Below are 25,354 nucleotides of genomic sequence, written 5' to 3' on the forward strand. Positions count from 1 at the left end.
GAAGAGACCTTAGAGGCCATAGGCCCTAGTCTCTACTTCATTTTACAGATAAGAAAACTGAAATTAACAGAGATTAAGGGCCTTGCCCAAAGTCACACAGCTTAAGTATCTGAGACAGGATGTGAGCTCAGATCTTCCTGACTCCAAGCTGCAACCGTCTATCCACTGTGCTACCTAGCTCTGTCAGCTTATGGCTCACAAATTTCAAGCAACTTTTAATGTAGACAGGTTGTAGTTCAACAAAAATAATTCAGCAATTTTAAAAAAAATTGTGGTATCCTAATAAAACCTCGGCTCTCTTCCTCCTCTCTCCAAAGAGGATTACTCCTCTTTGATTGGTATGTGTAGTTTACTTTTTTTAGAGTGTTATTGAAAAGTCATGTTGTCAGTTGAAGGTAGGGTTTAATTGTTCCTGTGTGCAGTAGAATTTTTAATAACTTTGAATATTATAGTAAGGAAAACGTAACTTGTCTACAGAATTTACTTTGTCCTTTGGTAAAGGGTATTTGTTAACAGTTGAGAATTATCCCTCTTTCTGCCTTGAATAGGATAGGGATCATCTCTTTCTGTATCTTTTGAATTTATAGTTAAGACTTAAGAAATTACACTAATTTTTACTTACCACCCATTGTATGTACTGTGTCACTAAGATTATATATTGAGTTTATTTCGAAACTCTTCTTTGGCTGTAGTGTTCTGATAATCATAGGGGATTATAGTATTTAGAACTGGAAAGGACCTTCGTGATCATCTAGTATGACGACCCCTCCATTTTACATGAGGAATTAAGGGCAAGAGAATTTGAGTGAGGTATCCAAAGTTATAGATAGAACGTATCTTCTGGGATTCAGACTGAGGTACTTTACCTCCAAGTCCTTTGTCCTTTCTGTTACACATATTGCCCTTTCCAACCTCATTGACACTTTCTTTGTCTTCCTAAATAGACTCTCCAAAGATTTTTTCCTTGAGTCTTTGTTTTTCTCCTTATATATTTTCTTCCTTATAGATCTTATCTTGAACCTGAAACGAAAAACATTAAGATGCCTAACAAAATTCCTTATCTTTTTTATTTGTTCCCTGGATCTTAGCATTTAGAGCTGGAAGAGATTGTAGGGATCATCCAATCCTGGTTCCTCATTTTACAGATGGGGAAACCAAACCATCGGGAAAGGAAGTCCAAGATCAAAAAAATTATATGAGTCAGTAGAGGCAACTAGGTGCTTCATTAAATAGGGTGCTGCATAAAGAATCAGGAAGACCTGAATTCAAATGTGGCCTCAGACATAGCCGTGTGACCTGGGGCAAATCACGCATTGCCTGCCTCAGTTTCCTTGTTTTAAAAATTGGAATAATAGTAGCACCTACTTTCAGGATTGCCGTGAGGATCAAATGAGATAATATTTGTAAAGTGCTTTGGCAGACCTTAAAGTGCTAGCTATTATCTGAAACCAAGTTTTATGGATCTAAATTCTGTGCTCTTTCCACTGATTGTTTCCATTTCCCCAGTTGCCCAGGCTTAAAATCTGGGAGTAATCTAGGTAGTGATAGTTTGATATATAGATTATTTTAAAGTACTGATGATAAAGTCAGACAATGTTCTTCCTCTATATTCTGAGGGAAGGAAGGAAGGAAAAAAGCAAGCAAGGAAGAAAGGAAATCTAATAGGGGTAGACAAAACTTATAGGGGAGCAGGAAAGCAGGAAGAGAGAATAAAGGAGGGGAACTGGGCAGCTGAGGTGGGAAAGCTGGTGCAGACCAGAGAGTGAGTTGGAAATGAAATGAGCAAGCAGTGTGGCTGGAAGCTCCTTAAGGTACAGTGGACTCATGCATAATACTTACCAAGCATTGAGTAGGCCTCTGGGTGGAGTCATCCTTTGGAGCACAAATCCTGTCAATTCTTCTCTTCTGACATTTTCCCAAGATGTGCTTTTCTTTTTATTACCATTGCTACCTACTGTCTTGACCAATATCACTTCATGCTTGGTCATCTCTGGTTAACTTCTAACTAATCTCATTGTCTTGTCTTTTTTGCCTCTGTCCAATTTACCTTGAATGATACAAAAGTCATATTAACTTTTTTTAAAGCATTGCTTTCGCTATGTCACTACCCTGATTAAAACTTTCGGTAGCTAGAAAATAAAGTCCAAAGCATGGTTTTTAGGCCCCAACTTCTTTTTTAGACTTGTTTCTTATCAGTCCCCTACCTGAACACTTCATATAAGTGTAACTGTTGACTCTTTGCTGAGTGTACTTTGAGTATCCCTGTCTTCTTGAATTTATTCACATTTCTTCTTTGAAATTCTCTTTGCATATTTATGTTGGATTGAGGCAGCATGTTATATAGAGCAGTAGTTGGCAAACTTTTTGTGTGAAGAGCCACATAATAAATATTTTAGGATTTATAGACAAGAGAAAAAATCAAGGATATAGGTACTTATATAGTAAGAAAGAAAGCAAATTTCCACAATTTTTTTATTGACAAGATTAAAAATATAAGAGTTGAGTATAGTTTTTTTGTAGTACAGGTTTACTAATGAGAAGAATTTTTTTTTGGGGGGGTGACATTTTAACTTAATTGTGGTTCATAATTAGTTTTCCCTGTCATCAGAATTGATTGCAAACATTCATTTGTTCATTTGCTCATCTCTAATGAGATTTACATATTTCATTTTTGAAAATATTGTTTCACACAGATAGCTACTACCAAATACTGATATCACTTGGTAGTTGCAGGGAGACTTAATGCCTGTTATTATTGATGTCCATGGCTGTGCCCCTTTGACTTTTATTTTCTGTATCTGTATACTCAGTTCTCTCAATTATCTTGGCTGGTGTCTGATTTTCAAACCCTTCAAATTAGTCCCTAATTTTGGTTATTCTTATTGTGCTGTGCTTGGTTGATGGTACTGATCCCACTTTGTAATTGGGGCTGTCCCAGGTAGTATCCACAGTACTGTTTTACCCAGTGTGCTCTCTATGGTCATAGAAGTACCTAGGGGTTGCTTTTGACCAGTAGAGGGGAGGGGGTTGTTAAGGGCTACTAAGGGGTCCCCTGAATTTGTCATTTTGAATTGCCGTGTTTTCCAAAAACACTGGACACAGAGCATGCAGGTGGCTCTGATTATGTTTAGGTTGAACCCCACCCCCCCCTCGCATAATTTATTGTTTGCACCCCAAGCTGGATTCCATATATGTCCTTGTGAGGCAAGACAGGTACCAGCCAATCTGTACCAGGCTGAGAAGATGCTTGTACACCTGGAGTACTTTGCAGATAAGTGGATGCTCCATACTCTAGCAGTTCCCAAGGGGAAAAAATGTGGTTTTTACCATTGCCTTGCTTCTCCCTTGGGGAGGAATTTTATCCTTTTTCCCACCTTTACTGTACCTTTCCTCTCCCATGTCACACCCCTTCCTGTTTTCTCCCTCTCCTTTGGTTTTACTGTCATATATATATATATATATATATATATATATATATATATATATGCAAACTTCTGTAAGGACTGTGACTTCTTTGTGTTCCACATGCAAGTTCATTTCTCTCGTAATAAACTTGGTTTTCTCATAAGTCTCATGATGTTGTGATTGCCTGTTGACACAATCCATGAGCATATGATTTTAATTGAGCATATATTAATTGCTTGGTAGGAATTTATGTAATTGTTAGATTCTTTTCCAGATAATTATCCTTTAGTATGTCAGTATATTGCTGATTAATGATTTCTAGTTGATTATTAGGTAGAAGCTCCTCAATGACACAGTTGGATTTTGAAATATGAAAATTTCTTTTGCACTTGTATCGAGGTCTGAAAAATGCTGCTGGAACTTTATGGTAAATTTGTGAGGAAATGGAGATGTTGCTTCTTATTTTAACTTGATAGAATGGGAAATGTATAAAGCAGTTTGACATTACTTGTGATTCAAACATTATTAGTTGTTGAATTGATTTGCTGCAGTGTATTTCATATATAACCACGGTTTTGTCTTGAACTTTTGGGCTAAGTTAATCAAGAAACATTATCAAATCTGTGCAAAAACTAAGTTCCCAAACCATTTGGTCCCTGATAATGGTAATTGTGAGGGGATTCTTCTCATTCAAAAAAAAATTGTTTCTTTCCAGAGCTCAAAAAATTATAATAAAGCATTTTTCTTCTTCTTCTTTTTTAGCTTTGACATGATGGGAATGCTCTGGTAATTTTAAAAAATTGTGGTATGGCAATACTCATGGCACTCAAAACACTTCAGTTATAACTGTATCCCTGTGATTTGTAGTGTGCAAACAGCTGTATGAAGTAGTGCCATGGACAGTCTCTGTTGCAACTATTCAACCTGCAGTTGTAGATGAAAGCAGCCATAGACAATACATAAAAAAGTGATTGTGGAAATGTTCCATTAAAATTTTATTTTAAAATGTAAAAACTGTTGTTAGCTTGCAGGTCATACAAAAACAGGTGGTAGTCTGGATTTGACCTGCTTACATGAAGCTTTTCTGAGAATCCTAGTTAAATATAATCTCTCCTTGGTATGACTGATATTATTCTGTTTTTCTTATCTTCTCAATTAGGTTGTAAACTCTACGTAAGCACTACTAGACATACACTACTGGGTTATACTCTAGGGATACAAACACAAAATAAAACCTATTCTCAAGGAGCTTATGTTCTACTGAGAAGGACGTGGTAATGTGCCTTGTGAAGAGATAGGTTTAGCTCTAGATGAATAGGTAAGTAAACAATGAAGAGACCAAATGTGGTCTAGGAAGATTTGAGGATAGAGAGGACAAATGCTATCTGTGGAATTAGAAAAGACTTCATAGAAGGGATGTTTACTCTTCACCTGAAACTTGTATTAGGAATATTAGGAATCCATGTTGAGTACATTCTGGATGTAAATGATGGCAATACAAGTGCTCAGAAACGAGAGATAGAATGTTGAGTTCTGAAATATAGTGAGCATAATGAGGAGTAAGAAATTGGAAACAAGACTTGCTTCTGATTGTAGAGAGCCTTCAATTCCAGGGCAGGTGATTTGCATTTTATTTTAGAGACTTGGTAGCCATTAAAGGTTTTGTTGTTATTTTTTAAAGAGAGTAGTGACCTGGTCAGACTTGAATCATAAATTAGGAGGTGGAAAGGATCTTAGAAATCAACTAATCTAATCCCCTCGATTTAAAGACGAGGAAACTAAGGCTTGAGGAAAAGTAACTTGCCCACGATCCCATTGCTAGTACATAGAGCAGAAATTTGAACCCAGGTCTTTTGACTCTAAATCCTGTTCTTTCTATTTATATCAGTATCTTAGATAGAGGCATATATGGCATGCTTGTCAAATTTGCAGGACCTGGTAAATATTAGCTAGTCAATTGGATGACAGAATAAAAATCTGAACAGAGTTTGCCTTCCCACATTCCTCTACCACATTGGGGAAAAAAAGGAAAAACAAAGGCCTGGTAGCAGATATACACAGTTAAGCAAAACTAATTTCCACATTGCCTGTATCCAAAAATGTATGTATGTATTTTGTGTCTTGAGTTCATCATTTTTCTGTAAAGAGATACATTATAAGCTTCATCATCAGTGCCCTGGAATTGTGGTTGGTCACTGCATTAATTATAGTTTTTAAGTGCTTCAAAGTTGCTGTGCTTATTTTTTAAACTCCAGTTTAGGCAATATCCTTCTCAATTTATGGTTAACTTCTATTTTAGTCCAAAATCATGAAATCTTTTATTTTAAAGGATAGTCCTTACTGACTATATAAGCTCATTTGTGATTCTCAACTCACATCTCTGTTTACACTGTTTCATATCCTTAGCAACCTTGCCCCTTTCCAGTTCTCCTTTACATTTTTGTTCCTCTGTTAGCATATGACCTACTGACTTGCCATTTTCTCTGATCCTTAAGATATTTCAGAACTTCTCCAAAATAGGAATAATGTGCAGGAGATAAAACAATTTCAGGTATCTCTGTGGTCTGAGACACCAGAAACTCTAGGTAAAAATTCAGTGAACGAACAGCAGAGTAGACTAATCTCTAACCAACTAGTTCAGCACATCTACCACCCATCTTGTACCAGCGTCAGGGCTGTCAACAGATCTTTAACTCCCACTGCCAGTGGTAGAAAATCAAATAGCAGAAGCTTGCACAGGCTGGGACAGTAGTGCAGCAGTGCTCTGTGTTACAGTAGAGGTCATCTAGGAGTCTTAAGGGAGAGAGAGAACTGGGACAGCGTGTGTGTGTGTGTGTGTGTGTGTGTGTGTATGTATACACACACATACACTCTTACAAGCCTAGGGGAAAGATCCTAACATCCAACTGTGGCCAGTTCCTTCCCCCAGAAGTCACTTGGGACAGAAGACTGGGGCCTTTGAAACATGCCAGACCCCATTCTCCACCCCACCCTTCCTCAGTGCCCTCAAAATGGAAGGAGTCAAGAAGTGAGCAATAGAGGGCTATAAGGGGGAAAAAAGATCGAAATTTCAAAGATCTCAAGAGGAAGAAAACTCAAGTAAAGACCTTAAGCATACGCAGACAAACCAACAGGAAAGATATTACTAAAGAAGGGAATATGGTTTCTAGATCAGGTAAAAGAATCTAGGCACCTGTGAATAAATATTTGTAAGACAAAGGGAAGTGAATCAGCACCTGATGAGGCAGAGGACCTTATGGATGCTCTGGAGAGTGAAACCACAGCAGGATTCTCCTTAATAGTTTAAAAGAGAAATAGGAATTTTGAAAGCAGAATTCATGGCCTACATGGCAGAAATAATTGGCAGAGCAGAAAAACTTGTATCTACAATGGTGTCTCACCAAAAAAATAAAAGAGGGAATAATTGGTTGGAAATGCAAATACATAGAAGTGAAAGACAGTCTGAAAGAAGAGAAGCAAAACTATTGAAAACGTGGTCTTCATACAGACTAAACATAATGATCTTGAAAACAAGATGTATAGAGACAATTCCTAGAAGAAAGCAACAGATAAAAAAAAATGAAACATGTAACACAAAAGATAATACAGCAAAGCTGCCCAGAACTTTTAAACGTAGGAAACAAAGGTACTAATCAAAAGAATCTACAGGTCACCTCAAAGGGAGGAGACCTATGCTACAAACTCTTAAGACACAAAGTAGTTACATTTAACTGTACCAAGAACAAATAACAAATTTTGCATGTGACGAGGACTACCTTCAAATATAAATAAAAGGAAATTTGAATAATAAGAGTATTCTGCACCCACTAGAAACTGTTGGAGGGAATGGAATAATGTGTTCCAGAGGGCGAAGAAGCTCAACCTGCTGCTCAAGGTGACTTGCCCTACAAAAATTTGAATATAATCATTAATGAAAAAAGATGGGCATTCAATCAAAAAGAGATATTTGAAATATTCTGAGAAAGAAAACCAGACCTGAAGACATTATTTGCTTTTCAAACATGTTAGATAACAGGAAAACAAGAAAAGCAAAGAAATGCAGCAACCAAAGATAATGATACATGTGCAACAACAATATAAAATATTTGAAGATGGCTGTCATGTCTTCTCTAAGTCTTTTCTTGACTAAATGTATCCAGTTCCTTTCTGTGATATCATCTTAAATCCATTCAACATCCTGGTTTTACTCATAGGATCATAGATTTTAGAGCTGAACAAGACCTCAGAGGCCATCTAGTTAAACACTCTCATTTTATAGACAAGAAAACTAAAGCCTAGGAATGATTGGTGATGATACAGGCAGTAAGTATCAAAGGCAGAATTTGAATCCCAGTCCTCTGGTACCTGAGATGAATGTTCTTATTAATATTGGAATAGGGCCTGTGATTTTATTGAGTAGAAGGGTGACATGGCCTTGAAAGTGTCATTGCATTTCCAACCCAAGTAAAACAGGAAAACCCAGTCTAAAAAAAATTACACATTTTACGTATAGTTTTTAATATACATAGTCTCTCCTTAAGAGAAGGGACTTCATTTTTGTCTTTTTCTCCTCACTGTCTAGCACTCTGCCTGACACATAGTAGGAACTTAATAACTGCTTGTTGATTGATTAAAAAAAATGGTAATAATGGTGGAACAATAAACCCTGCTGTGGGGCTCAGAGGGGCGGAGACACTTGCTCTCTCCACATTTAAACCTGCAGGAACAGGACCTCTAAAGAAAGGGGTCAGGTTCCTTTGCCTCATTGTGTTTTTGGCTTTTTATGCATCCATCCAGGACCCCTGGATAAAATTATTTAAAACTTTGGTTTGGTTCATGTATTGGGTCTTCTTAAAAAGTGTATGTGTTGGGGGGAGGCACTAGGAAGTTACTCATTGTACATTGAAATCAGATATAGGACAACTTTTTATTTCTTCTACACAAAATAGTGTTTAGCATACACAGACCTACAATTACTTATTGACATAAAAACTTAAAAAAGCAGTAATTTATAAAAATGATAATAATGGTAATAGCATTTATATAGTATTTTAAGGTTTGCGAAATGCTTTGCAAATTTTATCTCATTTTATCTTACTCATTCAGGAGGTAAATTCAAATTTAGTCCATGAAGTTTTTCAGGACTGCTGAACTAGCATTTCACATTTTACCTCATCTCTGTAGTGTCCAAATAGTTCCCTCCAGTTCTTTGTCTAATGGCTGGCCAGGCAAGGGACTCATATTCCTGCTGGTAGTCATCCTTTCTCATGTTGTCATAATATCCCCTATTTAAAGCATAATCTCCATGAGGCTACAGCAGCTGATTCTAAGAACCAATGGGTTGAGTTAGCTATCATCCTGTATCTCCTCTCTCATAGCCAAACTCCTTGGGAAGGCCCTCAACAATTGGTGCCTCGGCTTTCTTTCCTCTCACTCTCTTAACCATACAGTCTGAAAAGGTCCTCTCCAGATCCCATATGATGGATGTGAGGTAGTACCGCAGAGTTGTTTTAATTAATCAATAATGATTTGGGCACCTAGGTGGCGCAGTGAGTAGGGCACCAGCCCTGGAGTCAGGAGGACCTGAGTTCAAATGCGACCTCAGACACTTAACACACTTACTGGCTGTGTGGCCTTGGGCAAGTCACATAACCCCAATTTTCCTGCCTTGCCCCCTCCAGAAAAAATAAATATAAAAAAATAAAAAAATTAATCAGTAATGATTTAATCAATAGTGATTTAGAGCATTTTTCATATGACTATAGATAGCTTTGATTTTTTTCTTCTGAAAACTGCCTGTTTATATCCTTTGACCATTTATCAATTGGGGAATAGATCTTATGTTTATAAATTTGATTCAGTTCCATTACTCAGGATATATTTGAGAAATGAGATTTTTATTAGAGAAACTTGTGATAAAATGTTTTTGATACTGCCTTTTACTGTCTGGTACCTTTTTAGCAAAATGTGGTTTTTCTGATTATCCTTTTAAATTAGGTCTATTTTTGCTTGTACTTTGTCTGAGATTGTGATTGCTTTCCCTTAACTTTTTTTAGTTCAGCTGAAGCATGTGAGAAGTTGGTAAAAGTTAGGGAGAGTTAGGTTTCCACAGAAGAGTTAATTAAGTTCCACAGAATAATTAATTGAATTATACAGAACAATTAAGTGTCAGTTTGAACAAAGAAAGGAGTAAAAATTAAACAGGATGAGGGTCTCCAGCCAATCAGAATAAAGTTTGCAGTTTTGCAGAAACCACAGATTCAGGATGTTTCAGGATGTTAGGAAAACTGGTCTAAACTGGCCAGATAATGGTCAGGGTTGAAGAGAAAACTGAGTCAAATGGCTACCACACATGCTTAATTGGCTAATTGAATATTACCTTACACATCCACAGGGAGGAGTTTTCCACCATTTTTGAACATGGGATGTATGTTGGGGTGGGGGAACATACCAAGGAGTTGCATGTTGGGGGTGTGTAGGGAAGATTGTCACCCAGAAGGGAACGGACCAGTCCATTCTGTGAAGGGAGGTGCTGAGCTGATGATGTATCAATCTATGTAAGTCTAACAGAATAAAGTTGGTCCCACTCCTGTGTTCTCCATTCCCTCTTCCTGAAGAAGGGTGGAGTCTGCTCCTGGCCAGGAACATTTACCAATTCCTTTGGATTCCTCAATAATAATAAATTGCCCTTGATACCTGAATTTCAGTGTCAAGTGTATTTCTAACAAAGCATATTAGATTCTGCTCCAGCCTTTTAATATATATCTTTCTGTTTTAAGTTTGTCTCTTGTAAACATCATATTGTTGGATTCTGATTTCTAATCCATTCTGCTATCTGCTTTCATTGTATGGGTGAGCTCATCTCATTCACATTTATAGTTATGATTACTGTGCCTTTTCTCCCATCCCATTTTCTTCTGTTTCTTCTCTTTTTATTCTGTCCTTCCTGAAAAGTCTATTTTGCTTCTGACTATTTCCTCCCTTTAATTGGTTTTATTTTGTATCTCTCCCCCTCTTTTCTTCTTATCTCCTTTTCCTCCTAGTCCCTGATTGGGTAAATTATATTTCTGTGCACAACAGGGTATGTATATATATTCTTTCCTCTTTGAAGCAGTTTTGATGAGAGTAAGGTTCAAGCATTGTCTGCTACTTCACCCTTGATTTTCCCTTCCACAGTAAAAACTCTTTCTTGCGTTCCTTTTTTATGTGAGAAAACTTGGTTCATTATACCTCTCCTTTTCCCCTTTTCCCAGTGCATTCCACTTTCTCACTCCATTTTTTTTTTGGACTCATATCCATGCTGTCTGTCTATGTAAATTCCTTTTAACTGCCCTAATAATAATAAAGTTCTTATGAGTTACATGTATCATCTTCCTATATAGGAATATAAACAGTTTAACTTTATTGTGACCCCTTTGATTACTCTTTCATGTTTACCTTTTTATGCTTCTCTTGAGTCTTAAATTTAAAGTCAAATTTTCTACTTTCTAGTCTTTTCATCAGGAATACTTGGAAATCCTCTATTTCATTAAATGTCCATTTTTTCCACCTGATGGATTATACTCAGTTTTTCTAGGTAGGTTATTCTTGGTTGTAATCCTACCTAGCTTCTTTGCTTTCTGGAATATTGTATTCCAAGCCCTCCTGTCCTTTAACATGGAAGCTACTAAATATTATCGGATCCTGACTATGGCTCCTTGATATCTGAATTGTTTCTTTCTGGCTGCTTGAAGTGTGTGGTTTTTTTTTTTTGACCTGGGAGCTCTGGAATATGTCTTATAATATTTCAGAGAGTTTTCGTTTTGGGCTGTCTTTCAGGTGATCAGTGGATTCTTTCAATTTTGATCTTGCTCTCTGGATCTAAGATACCAGTGCAGTTTTCCTTCATAATTTCTTGAGAATATTAGAAGATAAAATGTTGATATTATACGATATTACACATATATTTTATGCATTTCTGAGTTTGTAAACTTTTTCTGTGTTGTCTGATGGCCTTCATGTGATCTGCAAAAGTCCCCCAAAATTTCCGTTTAATTTCTTATGCCAACCTGTAATATATTGAAACTGTGATGGGTAAAGTCACGATGTGGAAGGGATAACTGTAGTTCTGTTTTTCCACTGTTAACTCTCTGTCAGATAAGGCTTGCAGCTTTTTGATTGGATGAACTCTTGCCCTACTTACAGGGACCTTGAATTATTCTCCTGCTGCCTTGGTTAACATTAGACTCTCCTACTGTTTGTGGTCCTGATAAAGAAACTCCTCTTACTAGAGCTTCACCCAAACCTTGGATTGATAACGGACAAAGAACTTTTCTACCACATCTAGATTTAATTAGGAATGCCTCTTCTTACATTGGGCATTTATTACTATTTACTTACGTCTAGCATTGAAAACATTCTTAGGTTATATTATCTTACCACCTGAACCCCAGCTTTGAGTGAGTTTCTTCCCTGACATGTGTCTTCTCTCTCTCTGATCCCCTTAGTTTCTTTCATCCTTGGGAATGAACTTTTTTCTGTTTACACTGCCATATAGTATTTATATGTTTTGCACCACATTAGAATAAAATTTGTGATTGTATTATTTCCCAGAGTACAAATTTTCTAGAAATTCCTTAATCCAAGTATATACTTTAATCAAAACTAAATAAAACAGAATTCCAGGCATAAAGGGGTTAAAGCTTCTAAGGGTTGGTTTCTGGTCTGGGCAGCATGGCTACCTGGTGAGAAGATGGTCTGGTGGTGCTAAAACCTAGGCCTAGTTATATAATAGATGATTGAGGCATCCACCAGTTGGGACTTTGGGGATGGGTATGAGTTACTGGATACCTTCAGGTTTCTCTACTCTTTTACTTTTGTCAATTACGTATGTTCTGTGGTGACTAAATAGATAGGAATGGTCACCATAACCCTAATCCATATGCCTATGATCTTTCCATGCTAAAGTATATCATTAGATCTTCTTTTTTAAATGTAGATTACTCCCTCTATAATTTATTCGTGTCTTCTCATCCTGAGCTATATTTGGTCATGTTTTTTCGTTAGTCTTCAACATTGCATCCTCTCAATGTGCTCAAGGTCTTTTTCTAGGTCCTGGATACTAATGGAGCAATTAGGCTGTCAGTTATCTCCCATTCTGTCCAAATTATCAGCCTACCTCTTTTTCTTATGCTGTCCCTTATTGCTACTTCTTTCACATATGTCCTTAATGGAGTTTGTTGCCATGTAATTACACTCATCAGCAATTTCTCCATAGTTATTTAGAGTACCAGAAATTTTGGTAGCTAAAATTGGAACACCGTTACACTGCTGGTGGAGTTGTGAACTGACCCAGCAATACCACTTCTAGGATTGTATCCCAAAGAGATCACACAAGTGGGAAAAGGACCTGTATGTACAAGAGTATTTATAGCGGCCCTTTTTGTAGTAGCAAAGAATTGGAAATCAAGGGGATGCCCATCAACTGGGGAATGGCTGAACAAATTGTTGTATATGAATGTAATGGAATACTAGTGTGCTATAAGAAATGGGGCAGACACGGACTTCATAATAACCTGGAAAAACCTACCCGATATAATGCTGAGTGAGGGGAGGAGAACTAGGGGAACATTATACATAACCACAGATATATGGATTTTGTGATGACTAACCTTAATAGACTCATGAGGGAGAGAGCTATCTACATCCAGAGAAAGAACTATGGAGACTGAATGCAGATTGAGGCAAACTGTTTGCTCTCCTTTTTTTTCTTTTTCTTTTTTTGTTTTTTTTTGTTTTTTTGGTTTTGTTTCTTCTTTCTCATGATTCATTCTTAAAAATTCTTCTTTACAACTTGACTATTGTGTAAATAAGTTCAATGTGAAGTTATATGTAGAAGATATATTGGATTCTATGCCATCTTGGGGAGGGAGAAGGGAGAAGGGATCGGGGAAAGAAAATCTGGATCTCAAAATTGTGCGGAACTGAGTGTTGTAAACTAAAAATAAAAAATCTTAATTAAAAAAAAGAAAAGAATTTTGGTAGCTGAATTGAATGTCTCTGTCTTTAAAAGAGGGATTTTTGTATCAGGCATCAGTTTGAAGTCATTAAAAGCACTTTAGTTTCCCAAATTCACTGCAACATAGTAAGTCCAGTTACAGTGCCTGTCTCACAAATGTGTACTAAGACTTATTGTTGAAGGAGATTTAAAGGATGTGTTTTGCTGTGCTTTATCAAATGCGTTTTTGTAATCAACAACAGCAATATCTTCTTATATTTTCTGTACTTTTTAGATGTTTACATGTTCCATTATCATATTTTCTTCAAGAATACCTTTTTTCTCTAAATAAGAGTTGGTTTTTAATAGTAGATATTTCATGTTCTTTGGGTTTCATTGTCTTTATGCTAATATTTCTTGAATTATTGAATATTTGCCCTCCCTTTTTTTAATATGTTCACTTCTTTGCTAAAGTTTTCCGGATTCTGTTCCAAGCCATCAGTTTTGCTTTTGAGTATTTTGAAATTAATAACTAATTTTATTCCTTTTTCTTTTCATTTATTAGACATTCTAACCACTCAGGATTCTTGTGGGCATTTTACTCTCTTTACTGATGTCCTAGTTGAAGGTATTACAGAATTAATTTTACCTGGAGTTTTATCCAGATTTCCCTTACCCCTCATGGTATTGTACTCATAATTTTTGTTTGCTTATTTTTCCTTACTTTCTTTGATGTTTTTTTCCTGTGGGGTTAAGACTCGTGAATTCCTACCTGTTTAGGGGCAGAGGTATTTAGTTCAATCAAGTTTAGACATAGCGAAGAAACTATTCTGGGGTGGCTGGTTCAGGTCTTGACTGGGGAATCTGTCCCATCTGCCAAGAATTCTTCTTTCCCTGTTGTCAGACCCACCGTACCATGGAGCCTGAAGCATAGAGGCTTTGCCCTCTATCTCTCTCCCCATGCCCTCTCCTTGAGAATGATATTGTGGGAATTTCTCTTCTTTCTTCTCTTTTTAGTATTATTTTTACTTCATTTAGTGGATTTATTACTATTTTGATGTCCCCTTACATCCCATTTCCTATGGAACTTGCCCCTTCTGTCAGTCTCTTTCTCACTAATTTTCTCTCTCTCTTCATCCATTGGCTCTTTATCTGCTGTCTATAAATATGACCAGTTCTGTCATTCTTTAAAAACAAAAACAAAACTTCATGTGATTCTATTAGCCCTTCAAACTGTTCTACTCTATTTGTTTTTCCTTTCACAGTCAGACTAATAGAAAAAAGCCAGCTTCATTTCATCACTTTCCCCCCACTTTTCAGCCCCTTGATATATTTTGCTTATCTCTCCAGAGGTCTCTTAATTCCTAAATCTAGGGTCCTTTTCTCAGGCTTCATCCTTCTTCAACTTTCTATAACATTTGACACTGTTGACCACCCCTTTTTCCTTAGTTATACTTTTTCCTTGACTTTTTTCTAGGTTTTATTGACTGTTCTCTCCTGGTTCTCCTTCTGCTTCTCTGACATTGTCCATACCTCTCCCCTTTTGCATAAATGTGTCTCAGATGATGAATTCTCTTCTTTATTTACATCTCTGGGTGATGTCTTGTGCTCTTCATGTAATCCCCTCTGTGCAGACGACTCTCAGAGCTGCATAACTAATCTTCATCTCTTGAGCTCTTGTCCTGCATCACCAGCTGTCTGCCACCTTTACATCCCATAAGCAGATCCTTAACATATCCAAAACAGAACTCATGATTTTTCCTCCTTATTTCCCCTCTTCTTAACAACTGTTTCTTTCAAAAGTACCACTATTTTTTTAAAAGTACCACTTGGAGATAGTCGACCTTAGTTTAAGTCCTACCTCAGAGACTTACTAGTTTTGTGAGTCTGGCCAAGTCACTTAACCACTCTCAGCCTCAATTTGCTCATCTGTAAAATAGGGATAATAATAGCACCTCTCTTGGGTTGTTGTGAAAGTCAGATGAGATAATATAAATAAAGCGTTTTGCAAACCCTAAAGCTCTCTAGAAATATTATTATTGTTTTTATTACTCCAGCTTCATAGCATCAACCTCCTCCTTGTCTTTTCCCCCTTTTGTCTCCCTCACCAGTATAATCAGTTGTTAGTTCTTTCCATTTCCACCTCAACAGCATTTCATGTCCATCCCCTTCTCTCTACTCACACTCACCACTCTTAAGTCAGGTTGTCATCCTTGTCTATAAGCCCCTTGAGGATAGGAATTGTGTCATTCTTTTTGTCCCCAGTGTTTAGTTTGGCATAAAGTAGGCACTTAATAAATGTTTGTTGGTTGATTGATCTCTTTGCATGATAGTCTCTTTCCTTTTCATTCTTTCATATGCATACAACTGCAGAATTGATATTCCTAGAGTGAAGGTCAAACTTTGTAATTCTCCAGCTCAAGAAGCTTCAGTGGCTTCGAATTGTTCTCTTTGACATTTATGGTTCTGACCAGTATTTCCAAACATTTTGTTCATATTAATCAGTTAAATTCTGTTCAATTAAATTATTTAAAATCTTACTGTGTATTATATGAGGCATTATGCTTAGCATGGAGTATATACAAAGAAAAAAAGCCATCAAGGAACTTGTATCTTCTACTGGGGTCAGGGTGGGAGGCAACTTGTACATAAATATAAACACAAAGTAACTTCAAGCCTAGGGAGAATTAACTAATCCATTGTAATATTAATGAAGGTGGGACTTTTTTTTTAACTGTTTTCTTTTTTAGAATGCTAAAGTAATCAAGTGCTTTTGATTAAGTCTTGCTAGGTGCTAAGCCCCAGGCCCACACCCTTTTGCTAACTAGGTATGAAGCCTCAGGCCCACATCCTTTTGTTGATTAGGTGTGGAGCCTTCTGGCCCTAAGAAGGGTATATAAATTCAGAGGTTAGTATTTTGTTTGGGGCTCTCACTCACTGGAAGAGTGTTGATGTGGAGACTTTGGGTAGCCGCTGAAGCGCCCTCCCCCACCCCCACACCCTTTGAATAAACCCAGATGTTGGTGCTTCTCTTTTTTGGTAACTATGTATGTGATGTCTTGATTAGACAAAGACTGTCTGTTGAATCGTGTTATTTGCTCTGTTTATATCGTCTCTGTTTGTAATTTGTATTTGCTCCGAATCCAAAGTGAATGATATATGTATGTTTAATTAAAGTAAGATTGTTAACCCCTTAAAGTTGCTTTCCTTAGAAAAACAGATCAAAGAACCTGTGCTGGCAGCTCTTGTTGCTGGTCTTGTGTCTTACACCCCTACAACAGCTGCAAGCAGCATTGTTGTTACATCCATAAAGGTCACTTGTAGGTAAAAGTACTTGATCTATGCCTTAAGAGCTTGGAGGGAAAACATTCCAGGCATAGCCTGGGGAACTCTGGAGAAAAAAGCAGGTAGGCCACTTTGGATCATAGCATATATGAGGAAGAATAATGTGGGTTGAGCCAGGAAAGAGGTTGGAGCTGGATGATGAAGGAGCTAGACTGTAAATGTTAAATGGAATTATATATATATTCCACCTTAGAAGCAATAGGGAGCCACTGAAGCTTCTTGAAGAAGAGAGTGATATGATTAGAACTATGTTTTAGAAGTATCAGTTTGGTAACTGGGGGATGGTTTGGATGGAACAAAGAAGAATTCAGGACCTATATCAGTTAAATTATTTTAAAACTAAAGGTGAGAGGTAATGAAGGCTTGAATATAGTAGTGGTGATTATATGATTAGAGAGAAGGAGGTGAGTGTGAGAGACGTTGTGAAGGTATAATCTGTAAGATCATTTTACAGATGAGGAAACTGAGGCCAACATAGGTTAAGTAATTTGACAAATGATTGGATATGGGAAGTGAGAGTGGTAAGTAGAGGTTGTCTTCTAGGTTCTGAACTTGTCTGGGTGACTGGGAAAATGGTAATTTACTTAGCAGATATAGGGAAGTTAGGAGGGAGGGTTGTAATGATAAATCAGTTAGTTCCCTCTTATGCATGTTAAATTCCTACTGAACTGTCTTACCATCTCCCCCAGACACAGCATTTCATCAGCCTCTTTGCTTTTACATGTTCTATTCTTTATGCCTATAATGTTCATCTCCTCTTCTTGGAATTCCTAGCTCCTTTTAAGGATCAGACTTTAAATACCAAATCGCCATTACTCAGGACTTTCCTGCTTTTTAAAAACTTTATTTTGTCTTTACTATTCTGTGCATGTGTTATTTTCTCCCAGTAGAATGTAATCTCCATGTGAGCTGGAACTGTTTTTGTCTTTTTGTCCAAAGTGTCTGGCACATAGGAAGCACTTAATGCTCCCTAAATTAAATTGAGCCAACAAATTCACAATAAGTGCCTACTGTTTGCCAGGCACTGTGGTAGGCTCTAAGATACAATGAGAAAAATGATACAGTTTCTTCTCTCAAGGAATTTACATTCTAATATTGGGGATAGGGAAGGGGAAGATAGTATCAATCAATCAGTAAACATATATTGGTCGCCTGCTGTGTGCTGGGTACTGTTCTTAGGGTTGGGGATACAAAAAGAGGTAAAAGGCCATCTTTGCCATCAGGGAGCTCATAGTCTAAGATTGGGGGGGCCGTGGAGAAGGCTTCCTGTAGATGGTGGGATTTTAATTGTGACTTAAAGGTAGCTAGGGAGGTTACTAGTCAGAATGGAGGAGGGAGAATGTTCCAGGCATGGGGGACAGCCAGAAGGAATACCCTAAGCCAAGAGACAGAGTGTCACTGGATTAGAGAGTATGTGTTGGGAGGTGAGGTGTGAGAAGACTGAAGAGTAGGAAGGGACTAGATTACAAAATGCCAAGCAGAGTGTTTTGTATTTGATCCTGGAGACAACAGGACAACAGGAAGCCACTGGAGTTTATTGAGGGGGGAGGGGGAGAGAGAGGGAGAGAGAGAGAGAGAGAGAGAGAGAGAGAGAGAGAGAGAGAGAGAGAGCGTGTGTGTGTGTGTGTGTGTGTGTGTGTGTGTGTGTGTGTGTATGTGATGATTGGACTTGTGTTTTAGGAAAATCAGTTTAGTGACTAAATGGTGGATGGATTAGAATGGGGAAGACTCGAAGCAAGTAGATTCACCAGCAGACTTGCAAAAGTTCAGGCTATGAGGTGATGAGGACCTTCACTAAAGAGGTGGCAGTGTCAGAGAAGAGAAGGGGTCTTTATTAAGAGATGTTGCAAAGGTGAAATCAGTAGGCTTTGATAACACCTTAGATAGAGTGAGAGATAGTGAGGAATCCACTGGGGTAACTCCTAGATTCAGAACCTGAGGGACTGGGAGGATAGTGTTGCCCTAGGAATGTAGGAGGTGGGGGATGGGATGGCTTAGTGGGAAAGATAATGAGTTCTGTTTTGGATATATTGAATTTAATATGTCTACGGGACATACACAGTTCGAGATGTCTGAAAGGCAATTGGAGATGTGAGGTTGGAGGTCAGTAGAGAGATTGGGTCAGGAAAATTGATTTGAGAATCATCAGCATAGAGATGTTAATTAGCTCCATGGGAGCTGGTGAGGTCATCTAGTGAGGTAGTATGGAGGATCCAGGTCCCTGAGGTACACCTATGGTTAGGAGACATGATCTGGATGAGGATGAGCAAAGAAGACTGAGGAGAGGTCAGATAGGTAGGAGGAAAACCAGGAGAGAATGGGGTTTCAGTGACATAGAAGATATTATTAAGGGGGAGAGACTGCTCAATAGTGTCAAAGGCTGCAGAAAGATCAAGGAGCATGAGGACTGAGAAAAATCCATTGGATTTAGCAACTAAGAGATTACCAGCAATTGTGAGAGAACAGTTTTGATGGAATAAGGTCAGAAGCCAGATTATAGGGGTTAAGAAGAGAATTGAAAGGAGAGAAAGTGGAGATACCTATTGTAGCAGGGGTGGGGTGGTCAAATGAGTTTTTTTTCCCCCAGGGTAGGGGAGACATGGGCATGTTTGTAAGTGGAATGAGCCAGTAAAGAGGGAAAGATTGAAAATACATGAAAGAATAGGAATGACGGGGGAATCTGTTGGAGGAGACTAGATAGAATGGAATCTCTTGAACAAGAGGGGTTAAGGCCACTTCATCATGTGAGAGGGGGTGAAGGAGGAGAGAGTGGCAGGAAAGCAACTGGGTGATAGGAGATAAGGAAAAGGGGAGTAGAGGGAGTTCACAGAGAATAGTCTCATTTTTTTTCCTGTAGAATATGAGGCAAGAATCTCAGCTGGGAACGAGTAGGCCAGTTTGGCAGGAAGGTAGATTATGTGAATAGAAGAAGTAAAGTGTAATAAGCCTGGAAAAGTGATCTGGAATTAGATTGTGATAGTTTGTTTGTTAGGAACAATTTAATTATTTGACTTTGACATGCAGAATCTATAAGAAACTTCTACAAACTTGTAAGAGCAACAAATACCTAGAATTATAAAGGAAAGCACATTTTACCAAGAAAAAGAATAATAAATTTTAAATGTGAAACATTCAATATTCTTATTGAGCAGAATATTACCAAATACACATTTTGGGCCTCTTCTCACAGTCCCTCCTTGTTGCTGATTTTTTTTTTCTACCTTTGTCAAGAGTGCTGTGGTCAGTACTGGGAATAGCAACTAAAGAAAGTCTATGGTCAAGTTCACACTTGGAGGAAGACAACACATCAGAGAGTTCAGCTGCTAGGCAAGTCCTAAGTCCTAAAAGTCATATAAGAATGCACCAGAGAGGCAGATTGCATGGCCTAGGAAGACATCTTTAGATTGTTAATAATTCAGATGATAGTGGGAAACTGTAGGGTATACAAGGAGGGCAGGTGATAAAGCTAGGAATTTCTTAGAAAGCAGTGTCAGGGCAAATGACAAGGTTTGTTTCACAGTCCATCATACCTGGAGGAAAAGTTGGTGACTCCCATTAACCGAAGTCATGTGAGCAGTCTAGCAGTCTGGATTGGTTTCTGGGTGGTCTGGGACAAGGGTTGAGCAAGTCAGAGTTTGTTTGGATCTGAAAGAGATAAGGATATCTGCCTTTCTTATTATTATTAGTACATGTGAACAATTTCTACAGTTGTTTATATTATGTCTTTTTTGTTTGTATTATTAAAAAAAATTAAAATAGCATTGAAAAAGCATTTAGAAGTTAGCCATGGAATACAACTCCAAGACGGGGGGAAAAGTTAAAGAGAAAGTGATTTGGAGATTGTCTCGCATGGATAAACAGAGTGACACTTTAAATTTCAACATCTCCAAGTATTGATTGAGTCTTCTTACTTCTTTCTAGTTGCTTCTGTGGCTAATCTTTGAGCTTCAGCATTGCCTTCAACTTTTGAACAAGCAGGAACATAATTTCCACTCAACTTTCATGTCCTGAGTCATATTTTCCAGTGTAGTGAGTTGGTCTCTGTGGACAACATCTTTATTTGTCTTGTTTTTCAGCCATTTTCTTTCCAGTTGTTAATCCAGCCTTTCATACCTTTGGTGACAAGTGGGTTATTTGTGCACTCAATGAGTTTCTCAATGTTTTGGGCCTTTGCTTGCTCAATCCCTTTGGCAGCTGCTTCAAATGATGTTCTTTGGTTTGTCTGTCATCCAGAATGTGTACCATTTATGTTTAGATCAGGGTCTGGTCCCCAGTAGACACCAGTGCCTCTTTGTGGCCCTTCTATTATTTTTGCCAACATCTTTGACATACACAATGTCAGAGTCTGATCCCTGGTGTGGTTGCCTGTACTGACTTCCAGAGCCTCTAGTTTGTCAACCATAGTCATAGCTCCACAAGCCCTGAGGATTATGTTTCCAATCTCCAGTCGTAGGTAATCAGTGCCAGGTTAGGGGCACAGCTAGTAAGTGCCACTGTACACCTCTGGATAGGGTGATCTCTGCAGGTGCAGTGGAGGCGGTGGAACTTTGGAGATGCTCTTGGGAGAAGGATATGTTGAAAGGAAAATTCTTCATTTGGGCTTGCATCCTGATCAATGAGGTAAAACTCAAACAAAGAGAATTAGAAGGATTTTATTATAAGTAAAGTCAAAGTAGCAATACATTGATGGGTTTTAAATACCAGAAGAGTTTATATTTTATTCTAGAGATAATAGGGGGACACCAAAGGTTTTTGAACTGGGTCATGGTATGTCTTCCTGTATACATCTTTTCTCTTGTTTGACTGGTCCCATCATTCACACGGTTGCCAAAGTGATATTCTTAAAACAAGAATATCACGTTGGCAGCTGTATGGAGGATAGAATGCAGAGGAAGGCACTCGAGTGTAGGGAGTCCCATTAGTAGATTATTGCAGTTACCTAGCCAAGAGTTAATAAAGGCCTTAATTAAGCTATGAGTGTAGGAAAGAGAGGGAATGGGTGAGATGCTATGGAGGTGACATAGAAACATATCTTTAATGGTTTTTGTTTAAGTGGATAGAACACCAGACATGGAGTCAGGAGGACCTGAGTTCAAATTTGGCCTCAGATAGTTAGTAGATGTGTGATCCTGGGCAAGTCACAGTGAGGCCTGTTGGCCTCAGTTTCCTCATGTGTAAAATGAGCTGGAGAAGGAAATGTAAAACCACTCCACTATCTTTGCAAAGAAAACCCTACGATCATAGTTGGATATGACTGAAACGAATGAACAACAACAAAAAAGTACGTTTCTTTTTTCTTTTAACAAAGGGATGTAGACAACACAAACTAGAAGGGAATGGTAGCAGGGTAGATGACAGGATCAGGAACCCAAAAGATTGAAAACCACTAGAGTGTGGGGGCCAGATGAAATTTAATAGGAATAAATGTAAAGTGCTACACTTGTGCTTAAAAAAAAAATCATCATGAGTATGAGAGAGTAGAGGTGTGCCTTGACAGTAGTTTGTCTTAAAAATATCTGGGCATTTTAATCAAGTAATTTATATTGTTGAGAGAATAACTTGAAAGTATTTATAAAAGCAAACAGAAAAGGCTATCCTAAGATTTTCATATCTGCATTATTTGTAATTGCAGAAAATTAGAAGCAACCAAACATTAAGTTTTGGTGTATTGATATTATACTATAATACATTAGATAAACAAATATGAAGAATATGAAGAAATATGGAAAGATTGCTTTCTCTTTGGAATACTGTAGGATGGAAAAAGCAGAATCACCAGAACAGAATACTCACTAAATGAAGAGTAAATGACATTAGATGAATTAGGCTTAGAGGGAACAACTGAGAAGTTATCACATTTCTTGTGTTAAATTTCGTTTATTCAGTTGTAAATGGTTGCAGAGAATTTAATCGGCTATTTGATGTTTAATAAGTCCATTATAAACGTAGACCTCATGCTTATTTTTCAAGAAAAAAAATTACGTTAGAGACCTTGTTGCTTGTTCATCTGAACTCCTGAATCATATTCATTGAGGTTGCTGTCTTGACCAGAGAGGCCTAGAATATGTTATGAGTGCCAGAATATATTGTTCTTAGACTCATTACTTGATAATTAATAGGGAACACTTTTACTTAAATAATGGAGAAATGGTTATATGCATGTAATGCCTGAATGTTTCCAGTACTTCACTTCTCCCATCTTTGACTGTGGAGAAGCATTGTGTTACGCTAAATGAAAATTAACCTGACCCTTCAAGGCAACATTTTAACATTCAAACTTGGCCCAGGTACCACATTTCTTTTTAATTCTAAATACACTTCTGTGTTTTCTGGAGGGAAGACTGAATGTTTTGATATTGAAAGCTCTAGAAGCTCAGGTTTTATTTTCTTTATGAAATGTGTACTTAGAGAATATAATCCTAGATGCAGTAGAACTTGTGGAAATTTATTTGTAGGACATTGAAGCTGCTATTTGTCATCTCCGTCAGTGTTTTATTCTATCTATAATTTTAGGTTTATGTATTGGACTGACTGGGGAGAAGTTCCAAAGATAGAACGTGCTGGGATGGATGGATCAAGTCGTTACATCATAATAAATACAGACATTTACTGGCCAAATGGATTGACCTTGGATTATGAGGAAGAAAAACTTTATTGGGCAGATGCGAAACTTAATTTTATTCACAAATCAAATCTGGATGGAACTAATCGGTAAGAATTTTTTTTCAAATGTTTTAATACTTGTTTTTGTTTTTAACTCTAAAATCACTCAAGGAAGCAAGGATAGGAAAACTTGGTGTGGAGAAAATATACTTTGGGAAATGTTAAGGAAAGGAATGATTGACTTTTAATTTTATTCTTTGTTCGGAGGTGGAGGGCCAGGGGTTGGGGGTGTTCCTAAGCAGATGAACTGTTTTAGTATCCTATCCTTTGTCCATCTCTTTTTGTTACCTTATTTTCACTTTGTCTTACATTTACATTGGTATTGATAATAATTACATTAAATACCACTGTGAAGTTTCCAGAAATTTGTATTGCTTTACATATATTTTTGCCTCACAAAAGCCTTATAAGATAGGTACTATAAGAATTGTCATCTTCATTTTAAAGATGAGAAAAATAAGGCTATGAGAAGTTAAGTTACAGCTGTTAAGTGTCGTAAGTATTGGTGGTAGTAGAGGCTCCCTGCTGATGACAGCTGACCTGCAGGCTTATAGAGATGGTTGTGAGTAGGAACTAGGGGCTTAAAGTATAGTGTATGTACAAATTATGGGATACAATAAGATGGAGTGGATGAACAGCTGGATTTGGAGTCAGAAGATCTGTAATCAAATCCTGGCTCAGTTTAATAATTTGCTAAGTCATTTGACCTTTCAAGTCTCAATTGCTTCATGTGAAAAATGAGAGTGAAGGACTAAATGACCTTTAATGACCTAAATCTTAGGACCCTGAGATTATTAGTGATAATTATAGGTGGTTGCCATGTTTCAGGCAGCGTTTTGAATATTCCTAATCTTATTTTTATAATGTTGAAGAGGATAAAATTAATAGAAATATATAGACAACCTTTAAATTTGCTTCTCTCTTATTTGAGTTCAGTGCCTGACTTAAAATTTCTCTTCCCTATCCCAATCCTGCTCTTAATGCTAAGGGAATTTAACATAAATATTGACATTCCTTTAAATATTCTGTCCTCCCTGTCTTTCAGTCTGCTCGGCTCCCAGGACCTATTGTTCCATTCAGTTATGCTCAGGCGTGGCCACACCTTGATCATGTCATCATCACCCACAGTCAATCAACAAGCATTTACTAAAGCTTGTTAATTGTGCCAGACACTGTACTAAGCATTGGGAATACTAGCAAAGGGCAAAACCCCCCATAGTTGCTGCCCTCAAGGTGCTCACATTCTAATGGAAGTCTTATTATTAACTGTACATAAAAAGTAGATAGAATTCCTCTTACTGGAGAGGACAGCACCATCCTCCCAGTCTCTCAGATTCACAATTCCAGAGTCATCTTCAACTCATTATCTCTCAGCTGCCTATTTCCAGTCTGTTGCTAAGGCCAATCTGTTTCATCAAATATACCCCCTTTTCTCTGCTGTCACTACCACCACTCTGGTGTAGGCCCTCATTGCCTCACAACTAGACTATTGCAATACTCTGCTGGTGGGTCTGCCTACCTCAAGTCTATCCCCACTTCAGTCTATCCTCTGTTCAGCTTACTAAAGTGATTTACCTAAAGTGCAGCTTTGATCATGCCACCTCCTGCTAAATTCTAGTGGTTCTCTATTGCCTCCAGAATCAGATAAAAAAAAAATCCTCTTCTTGGTATTCAAACATATTCATAGCCTAGCTCCCTCCTACCTTTCCAGACTTTCTTATACCTTACTCACTAGTAGGTACTCTTTGATCTAGTTATATTGACCTCCTGGCTGTTCCATGAACAAGACATTTGAGGTCTCAGCTCTAGGCATTTTTTTTCTGTCTCCTCTGCCTGGAATGCTCTCCCTCCTCACTTACGCCTACTGACTTCCCTGGCTTCCTTTAAGTCCCAACTAAAACCCATCTTCTACAGGAAACCTTTCAAACCATCTTAATTTTTAATGTTTTCCCTCTTAATTATTTC

The 25,354-nt window shown here is 37.7% G+C and overlaps 1 protein-coding gene across 1 annotated transcript in view; it reads left to right on the forward strand.

Annotated features, from left to right (window-relative positions):
- LRP6 (LDL receptor related protein 6) overlaps window positions 1-25,354 on the forward strand; it is a 137,363-nt gene that overhangs the window by 30,662 nt on the left and 81,347 nt on the right. The window contains exon 3 of the mRNA XM_036758829.1: window positions 23,240-23,437. Within this exon, the coding sequence (XP_036614724.1) occupies window positions 23,240-23,437 (198 nt within the window). The remainder of the gene's footprint in view (window positions 1-23,239; window positions 23,438-25,354) is intronic.

The sequence above is a fragment of the Trichosurus vulpecula genome, chromosome 5, assembly GCF_011100635.1.
Source record: "Trichosurus vulpecula isolate mTriVul1 chromosome 5, mTriVul1.pri, whole genome shotgun sequence".
In the NCBI taxonomy this organism is placed as follows: domain Eukaryota; kingdom Metazoa; phylum Chordata; class Mammalia; order Diprotodontia; family Phalangeridae; genus Trichosurus; species Trichosurus vulpecula.